Source organism: Bufo bufo, chromosome 1, assembly GCF_905171765.1.
Source record: "Bufo bufo chromosome 1, aBufBuf1.1, whole genome shotgun sequence".
Lineage (NCBI taxonomy): Eukaryota > Metazoa > Chordata > Amphibia > Anura > Bufonidae > Bufo > Bufo bufo.
In genome coordinates, this window is record NC_053389.1 from 94,722,575 (window position 1) to 94,734,845 (window position 12,271).

General features: G+C 41.7%; 1 protein-coding gene across 1 annotated transcript in view; it reads left to right on the plus strand.

Annotated features, from left to right (window-relative positions):
- The window catches only part of TNFRSF18 (TNF receptor superfamily member 18), a 35,103-nt gene that overhangs the window by 9,181 nt on the left and 13,651 nt on the right, over positions 1 to 12,271 (plus strand). The window contains exons 3-4 of the mRNA XM_040415552.1: positions 165 to 258; positions 5,026 to 5,126. Of these exons, the coding sequence (XP_040271486.1) occupies positions 165 to 258; positions 5,026 to 5,126 (195 nt within the window). The remainder of the gene's footprint in view (positions 1 to 164; positions 259 to 5,025; positions 5,127 to 12,271) is intronic.

Sequence of the window (12,271 nt, forward strand, 5' to 3'; positions counted from 1 at the left end):
CTTGTATGTCCAAAATAAAAAGACGAGTTTACATGATCTGTTCTCACGTCTCAGAGTCAGAATATTGCTAGTTAAGTCAAAGAGAATGAATCTGCTTTCATCTATGTATACGAGGCTCTGGGACCCTAGTGACATACTGTATGTTCATGTCCATTTATTTCTAGAAAAAGAGACCACAATATATGAGTATTATTGTGAAAACTGTCCAAAGGGGACTTATTTTGAAGTAGAAAATGGAATCTGCAAGCCTGGTGACAAGTGAGTACATATGATAGGTGCAATTTACCATACACTGAACTATGGACTGTGCAAAGTTAATTATGAACTATGTTAAATGGGTTATTCCTTGAAAATGAGTTGATCGTATGGTGGGGGTCCTGTCCAACCTCTTAGATCCCACCCCCCATGATACTGAGAATAAGGGGTCCATATGAGCCCTTGAAGTAGTAATGCGCATTTGGTCCAGCACTCCATTTATTTCTATGATACTGATGGCAGCACTTTGCATCAGCCCCACAGAAATGAATGGAGTGGTGGGCTGACATGCACACTACCACCTCATCCAGGCAGGAGATATTGGGATTGTGGTGGGTTCGAGAACTGGGTCCTATGATTAGGAGATAAATAATTAAATGAGTTAACCTCTCCTGTTCTTTGTATATCTGTATTAAATACAGGTGAAACTCAAAAAATTTGAATATCGTGCAAAGTTCATTTATTTCAGTAATGCAACTTAAAAGGTGAAACTAACACATTAGATAGGCTGTCTACATGCAAAGCGAGATATTTCAGGCCTTTATTTGTTATAATTTGGATGATTATGGCTTACAGCATATGAAACCCCAAAGTCACAATCTCCGGTACCCTTTGCTTAGGGTATATGGATTAATTAGCTGACTAGAATATGACACTTTGAGCCTAGAATACTGAACCTTTTCACTAAATTCTAATTTTAGGCTGAATTAATGCAATCCCTTTTAATTTGCATTACTGAAATAAATGGATTTTATTCTAATTTTTCGAGTTTCACCTGTATGTTATGTTTTGAAATGCTATAGCTTTTAGAAAGACTGAGTTTACATCCACTGTAGTTTATTATCCATATATTTTGTGAACGCTAAAGTGAATAAGGATCCCGGAAGAGGGGTATATCTCACCCAGGTTCCTCAACTGGGTGAGATAAGTAAAGTCCAGAGTGGTGCTGGCTTTAGCAAGGCATAGTTGCTGGAGCTATTTGGTTTAGTGTTTAAGGGCTGGATTTTACTTGGATTGGGAGCTAGGTTGGTAGAGGGAGCTGCCAATCCACCCCTCCCATTCCAGGGCAGGTTTTCCCTAGCATGAGGGATCCCCAGGTGTAATCACCTGGGATCATTACTGGGGAGTAAAAGCCCATTCCAGACTGTCAGTCGGGGGTGTGGTTGCAAACAGAGGCCGGGTGAGGTTCTGGGTGCATGGTTCCAGCCGGGCTAGGCTGAGAAACCATGAAGCTGAGAAAGCCCGACCTGACACTGTGTCTAAACAGCACTCTATAGGTGAGTCAGGGATTCTACCCTATGTTTAGTTAGAGCCGAGCTGGGCAGGTGTTTGTTTTGTATTATGTTTGTTTTGCAGGAATCTAGACTGTGGTGATGTATCAGTGAAGAATGTGTGCAGATCCCAGCAGTGTGGCTTTATGAAGTTGACAAATGGTGACATTGAAGTGCCTCTGATCACCGCTGCCAACACATCTGCTAGTTTGTTCCAGAGTCTTTGCACTTCAGTTTTCAATTCTTACAATTTAGCAATTTTTTCTTGTTGTTTCTCATAAACCCTGCAGTCACAGGGTATTACGATGTCAATGACTCACGCCCTTTTCTCTTCTATGATGGCCAAATTAGGTGTTATAGGCCAAAACTTTCTCAGTTTGAATCACAAAATCCCAGAGTATTTTGGCACATTCGTTTTCAACCATCTTCTCAGACTTGTCGTCCTACCTGTTTTTTGCTGATGTTAACTTATAGTTTTTGTAAAGGTTCCAGTGGACCATTTTTGCCACTGAGTTGGGCCATTGTGTATAGTCAGTCTGCGCGATCTTCTTGCAGCAGCTGAGTACATGATCGATTGCTCCATTGGTTTCTTTGCAAAGTCTGCACCTGGCATTAGTTGTTGACTTTTCAATCCTGACTTTCAATCCTGACTTTTCAATTTTATGGTATTAGTCCTTATGGCCTGTTCTTGTGCGGCCAGGATTAGTCCCTCGTTCTTTTTTAATGATATTATGATTTTATATAGAATACAGCTACTTATTTTACTGCTACTGTTATTTTCATTGCAATTGCAAGTAGTGGTTCCTCTGCAGTGGGCTTTATTGTTGCTGACCTCCAGTGATGCTGTAGCACAGCAGTGGAAAGTTGTGACTGCAGGTGCCATGTTGAGTGTCTTCTTGTGGAAGCCCTGGGAGGGCATACAAAGTATGGCGGCATATTTACACCATGCTACTGAGAGTGGAGATAGGAACAGTTTAGAGATGAGCTTTGCTGAATTAAAAAAAAAAAACGGCTTTGTGACGAATTACTTCATCACAAAGCGCATTTATTTGTAAGTAGTGGGTGCAATGACCCCTCAGATGCCACTTTTATCACTGAACATGGTGTCTGATATTAATAACAGAGTGTAAAATAAAAAAAAAAGAAATAATAATACTTACCTGATCCATTTGCTCGGGACTTGCCAGCTGAGATGATGTCATCAGGCTGGCCGGCGTGGTGACGTCATACGTCACTGCCCATAGGATTTCGGCTGAGATCTTCAAGCAAGATGACGGCGGCTAGCCCATCGCGAGCAAATGGATAAGTATTTTTTTTTGTTTGTTTTTTACACTTTTTCAGGTTAAATTTACTCGCTACCGCAAAGCACTAGGAAATTCCGCTTTGCAGCTAATCAAATTTATCCTGAAATTCAGATCGAAGTTCACTTTGTGGACTTTGATTCGCTCATCACTAGAAGAGATCTATTGCTGACATTGAAGAGCCTGTTGTACCACCACGAGAGGAAGCAGAGAAAGCTCTCTGTACCTACAGTATTACGGTGTTCCAAGCTAGTCCCTGTGCTGCAGGTTGAGAGAAGGGCTAGCAAGGAGTGAATACCACAGCAGGAGATATAAGTTCAGCAGAAGAACGCATCAGGAGGAAGAGTGTCTATTGCCATTTTTGCCACCTATGAACTATGCAATAGCTTCTACTGCTATAATTATTACTAGCACAATACTTAAAGTGGTTGTTTGAGACAACCCTACAATTGCATAAAATAAAAAAAAACTTGTTATACTCAGCCCTTTCTCAAGCGGCGTTCTCTGTGGTGCTAGTCCTGCCGCTGCTTGTTTAAAAATTGCTGCTGTTTTATGTCGGCATATGACACATGACTACTGCAGCCAATCAGCGCACAGTGATTGGCTACGGCAGTCACATGACGGTTGTCGGCATGTATATGAAGATAAACAAGCAGTGGCAGGAGGACCAGACCAGCACCACAGAATAGCGCTAGAGAAAGTCATAAGTATAGCAAGTTTTTTTTTTGCAATCGAGGTAGCTTGTCAAAGAATTAATTTGTCACGAATTGCTATAAATCAGGAATACCCAGGCCAATCTGCCTTAGGCCTCAAGCACATGACCGTATGTATCTTGCGGTCTGCAAAAAATACGTTTGACGTCCGTGTGCATTCCGTATTTTGCGGAACGGAACAGCTGGCCCCTAATATTGTCCGTAATGCGGACAATAATACATGTTCTATTTTTTTTGCGGAACGGAAATACGGAAACGGAATGCACACGGAGTACCTTCCATTTTTCTTGTGGACCCATTCAGATGAATGGTTCCGTATACGGTCCGCAAAAAAAACGGAACGGACACGGAAAGAAAATACGTTTGTGTGCATGAGCCCTTAGGGTATGGCCACACGGAGTAGTTGCCTTTCGTTTAATAATGAAGATCGCACTGTAAAGTCCTTCTTCATTGTTAATGTCCACACAACACTTTAATGCACCTTTAAACAGGGGCTTTGCTGGTATAGGGTTTGGCTGGTTAGGTGGGGGCACAAAATGCATATTATTGTTGTTCTTGCCTGCAATCTCCTGCAGGTTATTTGAGAGTAAACACAGATTAATAATAAGCTCGGGCATTCCCACTTCTCCAACACCAGTGCTCTCCTGCCCTACAGGTGGGAGCCCTTCTTTTGCCATCTGCTTTTCTTCCTTTTCCACATCATCTAATATTGATGTGAATATGTCATCAGGAACATCCAAAAGATGAGGATGGTCATCATTAAACCCTGGCCCCCCCCTAAGTGGTGCATACTGGATGATATTGGATGGCATGCTGGCAGTGGAATAATAAAGGCTTCCATTATTGGTATTGAATTAATAATATTGACTTATTGTTATTGAATTACATATCTTAGTTTACGGCTGATGTAGGAATAAGTAAATGTAGGAATAAATAAATAAAACTGATGCAGAATAAGTCTCCCTGCACTCTCCCTGCACTCTCCCTCTCCAATATTCTTCTATTAATTGTTTTCAGCAACACTGTCCCTAGCGCATGAGCGCTTGCCACGTCTCTCCCTATGCTCAGCTTGCAGGACAATGGTGGAGACCATGCAGCAGGAGCATTTTATACGGCTATGACATCACAGGGGATGGATATCTGCGGATTGGTTGGCTGCACAGCATTATAGGAGATCTTGTTTTCCCAGGCTTGTCTCCTCCAAACTTAGTTTTGCTTTCTAACACATGCAGCCGCCATTTTAGGAAAACCTGATTCGTTACCATGAAGCGCAAGAGTCTAACTTTTCCTAAACTTCAGACCGAATTCCGCTTTGAATGTTTTGCTTCGCTCAACACTAGTTCTGTTACTGAAAGCGACCTGTACCTGAAACCTCCTATTGGGCCAGATACCACTGAGTGTTACTACTGGATCCAAAGCAATCTGTATGAAGGTCAACCATTTGCATTTGTATTTGAAGCAAGTCTGTGTTTTCTTAATTTACAGGCAAATCTTCACTACAGAAAGTAACAGAGATGGAGCTTATGGCCCTGTATCTTCAACCCAGAAACCTGAAAGTAAATTCAACACCACAGGCATTTTCATAGGTAAACAGACATTGGATTGTATCTATCAATATCTTCTCATTTGAAGAAGAGAATTGTGGGCACTTATTAGAAATGAGTGAATTTCTTCAAATTTGTCTCATGTTCAAGTCAATTAATTTTTGACAAAATTCAATGCGGATACGAATCAAATATGCGCTGAACTAGGATTAGAGAGATCTATGTTTAATAAAAATTTACTAAACTGTAAATGAGACATACAATCATGTTCGCTTTCTGAAAGGACAAGAGTACTTGTCGCTGTATTTTGCTACTCTGCATGAGCCATGCAATCCAGTCCAAAAGGACAACTGTTCTGCGTATCTCAAGATAAAATTGCCCATGTTAGCTGAGTGGCCTTAGGGTGCTCCTTCAGACAAATCTAAATCTCTTGTGGTTCATTTTAGGCTAAAGAGAAGAAAAGAAACCCATGTGTAATGCACCACTAGAAATGAAATATACAATCTGGTTCTTCTTCCAAACGGACAAGAATAATGGATGCCCCAGTATTATGCATCACTGTATGAGACATACAATCCAATTCTCTTTCCAAAAGCACGAGAGTACTGGATGTTTCAAGAGAAAATTGTTCTGATTAGCAGAGTGGCCTTGGAGGTACTCTTGGGGCACTCTTTCTCATTCGGGAGACCAATTATGCATGAGTAGTCTTGTAGCCCATCCAACACTGCTCAGCCTTTCTGAGAAACACATATGCAAAAAAATAAATAAAAAAACAATATGACCAGCTCATCAAATATCTCGCAACTGTGTTTGGACTTTTGGGAAAGCAATCCAACAGAGCATCACAAAGATAGACATTTCCAGCACCAAACCCTATTCTTGATAAAATATGTAGAAATCAATTTAAATTATCATAAAATCCATAATACAAAAACAGGAACCCCACAGTCAGGTCTAAATGTCTTGGATTGCTCTATAATAATCTTTATTATTTTTCCAAATTTCATACATCTTCAACAATCGCTTGAATAGTATTGCATTATAAAACAGCATATACTGGTACACAATAAACATGTTACCCACCCGCATTTCCCTGCTGCATTCCCTTCCCCCCCTTGGGGAGAAAGGAAAAACCAAAAAGATACAAAAAAATTATACATTTCTCCTTTCTTTTTTATTTCCCCCCTTCTTCCCCTCATCTTTAGTGTTTTAGCCATTTTTGCCATAATCCAGCAAATCTAAGTGGTTTTTTTTTTGTAGATACCAGATGAAATTCCTCTCTGACAAGCAAGACTCTAGTCAGGTTCTCCCATTCCCCGACCGCAGGTACTACACTATCTCCCCAGTGTCCAATAATACACTTCCTAGCCTGAAATAGGAGTTTAGAGGCTATATCTCGATTTTTTGAGTTATCTATCTTATCCATCACCCCCAAAATACATAAGTCAAACTCCCTAGGAACACTAAACCCATGATATACCTCTATTCTTTCATTAACCTTCTGCCAGAAAACTTGGATCTTTATACATGTCCAGAGTATATGCACATCATCCACACCTATCTGGCCACATTTTTTGCAGCTAAATTCTTTAGATTTGTAATATTTCATAAGACTCTTGGGGGATTAGTATAGTCATATAGTATATTAAATTGAATGATCCTATGAGAGAAGTTGTTTGAAACCCCAATTTTAGCCTGTATCACTCTCTCCCAAAATTCTTCCCGTTTACACTTGAGAACATCTTGCCATTTATGCATTAGACAATTAATTGCTCTTTTTTTCTGTCTTTTGATTTAACAGGCATTCATATATCCTAGACACCAGTTTCTTTCCTACTGTTAATTTAGAAATATTAGCTAAAGGGAGTGGGAAAGTAAAAATTTGTGTTCCCCTTCCCAACGACACACATAAGGCTTGTTTCAATTGTAGATAAAAGAAACTCATGTCTTTGTCCCCAATTCCACATTAATTCTTAAGGCCCCTTTCACACGGGCGTTGCGGGAAAATGTGCGGGTGCGTTGTGGAAAATGTGCGTTGCAAAACATTGTAATGCGTTTTACACTCGCGTGAGAAAAATCGTGCATGTTTGGTACCCAAACCCGATCTTCTTCACAGAAGTTCGGGCTTGGGTTAGGTGTTCTGTAGATTGTATTATTTCCCCTTAAACATAGTTATAAGGATAAATAATAGCATTCTGAATACAGAATGCATAGTAAAACATCGCTGGAGGGGTTAAAAAAAAGAAAAAAAAATGTAACTCACCTTAGTCTACTTGATCGCGTAGCCGGCATTTTCTTCTGCCTCCTTTGTTGAATAGGACCTGTGGTGAGCATTAAATATAGGAACAGGACCTTTGATGACGTCACTCCGGTCTTCACATGGCGATCAAGTGGACTAAGGTGAGTTAAAAATTTTTTTTTTTTTTTTTTTTTAACCCCTCCAGCGATGTTTTACTATGCATTCTGTATTCAGAATGCTATTATTTTCCCTTATAACCATGTTATAAGGGGAAATAATAATGATCGGGTCTCCATCCCGATCGTCTCCTAGCAACCGTGCGTGAAAAATCGCACCGCATCCGCACTTGCTTGCGGATGCTTGCGATTTTCACGCAACCCCATTCATTTCTATGGGGCCTGCGTTACGTGAAAAACGCACAAAGAGGAGCATGCTGCAATTTTCACGCAACGCACAAGTGATGCGTGAAAATCACCGCTCATGTGAACAGCCCCATAGAAATGAATGGGTCGGTATTCAGTGCGGGTGCAATGCGTTCACCTCCCGCATCGCATCCGCGTGGAATACTCGCTCATGTGAAAGGGGCCTAAGATACAGGTATGTGATTATATCTCCCTCCTTCCATACTTGGCCCAATCTACAGACTCCATATTTCCACCATATTTCCTGTTCAATTGGCTTTAATTCTATAAATTGAGTATTGTCCCACAATAAAGTATCTGTGTGTAATCTAGTCTGTGGCCACAGTTCTCTTACCTCTTTCCAGATTTTAGCCCCCAACCCAAATAGCGGTATTTTACTGGTTTTCTGTTGTGACAAAATGTCAGCTTCCACCAATTGGAAGATGCTGCAGTTGTCCAACTTTTTATTTATCCCTGCTATCATGGTCTTATATCTTTGTGAATTACTCCATGTTAACATATTTCTAATATGGCCAGAGAAAAAATAAAGTTCTAAATCCGGGGCCGACAGACCACCCTCTCTCGCGCGAATATGCAATATTTGTGCTCTTATCTGCGTTTTTTTACCTCGCCATATCAGATCCGCCAGAAGAGAAGCTGTTTTTTTTTAAATTCTTTTGGGGATTAATACAGGCGCATTCCACATTATATAATTCAGGGAGGGTAAAATGCACATCTTCGCCAAGGAAATACGTCCTGCCATTGAAACATATCATTTTTTCAATACCTCTATTTTTTTCCTAATTTCCTGTATTTTAGGAAGCACATTTAACTGGACATAGTCCTTAGAGTTAGAGGTTATCTGAATTCCTAAATATTTTACGGGTTCATCTGCTCTCTTAATTTCCAATGAGCCTGGTATTGAGTTGTTCAGAGGATCATTCGGGATACAGGCCGATTTTGACCAATTAATATCTAATCCAGCATATTTACTGTAATCATCAAATATCTGAAAAATCCTAGCGAGTGATCCATGGGAATCCACAAACAGGATAATATCATCTGCATATAAAGCAATTTTTTCTTCAAGAGATCCAAACCTAAAGCCCACAATTTCTTTATCTTGCCTAATCATATCCGCTAAGGGTTCCATGACTATTGCAAATAGCAGAGGGGAAAGGGGGCATCCCTGTCTGACCCCCCTGCCAATAGCCATATTGTCAGAATATTCTCTATTCAAAATCACCCTTGCGGAGATTTCAGAATATAACAGTTTAATCCAAGAAACAAATATATCGCCGAATCCCATTTTCTTCAATGTTGCCATTAAAAAGGGCCACTCTATAGTGTCAAAAGCTTTTGAGGCGTCTACAGTTAGAATCATTCACTCTCCCCTGTTTGTGGGTTCCACGTGGATATTCATAAAATATCTCATAATATTTTCAGTTGTGGTTTTCCCTGACATAAAAGTAAGCTGCCAAAATCCGTGCTAGTATTTTATTGTCGGTGTTAATCAATGAGATGGGGCGGTATGAATCCGGAGAAATAGGATCCTTCCCAGGTTTCAAAATAAATGTAATTAGGGCTTCCCTCAAGGAGGCGGGCAATCTTCGCGACTCCCTCGAGGCAGTGTCACCGCCAGTTCAGTGAGAAGGTCTGACAGACATTCTTCTCTACCTCTTGTATGACGTTCTTTGTTTTGGTTTCACTTTGTCATCTCCTTTCCTTCTGCCAGGTGTCACTTATTTAGACTAATAGTCTTCATTTCTATTCCCTCCCATACTGCCTCACTTTGCGGTTTATACTAGTTCCTGGATGAAGTGTTCACTGCTGGAGGTTGCTGCTGCTGTTTGCTCAGATAAGTCTTTTCCTTTATTGTGTTTCCTTGCTGGCTTGATTCTAGGTGACCCTAAAAAAAAAAAAAAGAAACCCTCTAAAAACTTTCCATTTGCTACTTTTGGCAAGGTTGATGCGGAAATGGAAGGTTTGCTGTTTGCTTGTAGTTCCCGTTTTCTCCTACCTGCCAGGGTGGCGCTAGACAGCAATAATATTGTTTGTAAGATTTTTGTAGATAGTGAAGCAGCTTTCAATCTCATTGATAATCAATTTGCAACAAAGCATGGTTTCCAGGTGTGCACTTTGGAAAAGGATATACCTGTTTTTGCTATCGATTCCGCTCCACTTTCTCAAAGATCATTAAAAGGCATAGTTCACAATATCCGTTTGACTGTGGGTGAAGCTCATGTTGAGGATATGTCCTGTTTCGTCTTAAGTGGATTACCTACTTCTCTGGGGCTACCCTGGCTCACTAAACATAACCCCACCATTGATTGGCAAGCAAGGTAAATAAATGGTTGGAGTGAGTTTTGCAGAGAGAATTGCCTCACGGCGTCTTTCAGAGGTTTCTACCAAGACTGTGCCATCTTTTCTCTCTGAATTTTCTGTAGTGTTTTCCGAGAGTGGTGTCCAGGAGTTGCCCCCTCACCGGGAATACGACTGACCTATTAATCTCATCCCTGGCTTCAAGCAGCCAAATTCACGATTATACAATCTCTCCCAACCTGAAAGAGTCGCTATGCGTACTTATATCTCTGAGAGCCTGAGAAAGTGACACATCCGACCCTCGAAGTCACCTGCTGCCGCTGGTTTTTTTTTTTGTTAAGAAAAAAGATGCTTCTTTAAGACCTTGTCTGGATTTCAGGGAGCTTAACCGTATCACGATTCGTGACCCATATCTGCTTTCTCTGATCGCGGACCTGTTTAACCAGATTGTTGGGGCAAAAGTTTTTTCTAAGTTGGATTTAAGAGGGGCATACAACCTAGTCAGGGTCAGGGAAGGGGATGAATGGAAGACGGCCTTCAATACCCCTGAGGGTCATTTCGAGAATTTGGTTATGCCCTTTGGTTTGATGAATGCTCCGGCCGTCTTCCAACATTTTGTGAACAGCATTTTATTATCATTTAATGGGGAAATTTGTACTGGTGTATCTGGATGACATTTAGATTTTTTCTCCTGATTTCAAGACTCATCGGGATCACCTATGTCAGGTCTTGCTGATTCTGCGGGAGAATAAATTGTACGCTAAACTGGAAAAATGTGTGTTTGCAGTTCCGGAGATTCAATTTCTTGGTTTTCTTCTCTCCGCTTCTGTTTTTCGGATGGACCCTGAGAAGGTCCGCGCTGTGCTTGATTGGGAGCTTCCTGAGAATCAGAAGGCGCTGATGCGGTTTTTCGGTTTTGCCAATTATTACAGAAAGTTAATTTTGAATTATTCCTCTGTTGTTAAGCCACTTACTGATATGACTAAAAAGGGGGTGGATTTTTCCTCGTGGTCGGTAGGTGCGCTTAAAGCCTTTTCTAGTATTAAAGAGTATTAAAGAGTCTCTCCACCTTTTATTGTTGAGGTGGATGCTTCTGAGGTGGGTGTGGGTGCGGTCTTATCTCAGGGTCCCTCTCCTGCCAAATGGCGACCGTGTGCCTTTTTCTCAAGGAAACTCTCCTCTGCAGAGAGAAATTACGATGTGGGAGATAGGGAGTTGTTGGCCATCAAATTAGCTTTTGAGAATTGGCGCCATTGGTTAGAGGAGCCAGACACCCTATTACCGTGTTTACCGACCGTAAGAATCTGGCCTACTTGGAATCGGCCAAGCGTCTGAACCCGAGACAGGCCAGATGGTCTTTGTTAAAAATGTGAAGGCGGATGCCCTGTCACGTTGTATTCCGGGAGGGGGGAACTTTGAAGACCCGGGTCCCATTTTGGCTGATGGCATGGTCGCCTCTGCTCTTTATCCTGATTTGGAGGCAGAGGTTCAGGCAGCCCAGGCAGAGGCTCCTGATCTTTGTCCTCCTGGGAGGTTGTTTGTGCCTCTCGCTTTACGACACAAGGTTTTTAAGGAGCACCACGATACTGTCCTTGCTGGGCACCCGGGGACTAGAGCCACAGTGGATCTCATTGCTCAGAGATTCTGGTGGCCGGCTCTTCGTAAAACGGTTGAGGGTTTTGTGGCAGCCTGCGAGACCTGCGCTCGTGCCAAGGTCCCTCATTCACGGCCATCGGGTTCTCTCCTCCCGTTACCCATTCCTTCCCGTCCTTCGACGCATCTGTCCATGGACTTCATTACGGACCTGCCTCGTTCCTCGGGGAAGACTGTGATTCTTGTGGTAGTGGACCTTTTTAGCAAAATGGCGCATTTCATTCCCTTTCCTGGGTTGCCTAATGCTAAGACGCTGGCGCAAGCGTTTGTTGATCACATTGTTAAATTGCATGGCATTCCTTCAGACATCGTTTCTGATAGGGGCACGCAATTTGTTTCCAGATTCTGGAAGGCCTTGTGTTCTCGCTTGGGGGTTCGGTTGTCGTTCTCTTCTGCTTTTCACCCGCAGTCGAATGGTCAGACCGAATGCGTCAATCAGAATCTGGAGACATATCTGCTCTGTTTTGTGGCGGAGAATCAGGAGGATTGGTGTTCTTTTTTGTCCCTTGCTGAGTTTGCTTTAAATAACGGTCGCCAGGAGTCCTCTGATAAGTCACCATTTTTTGGTGCAT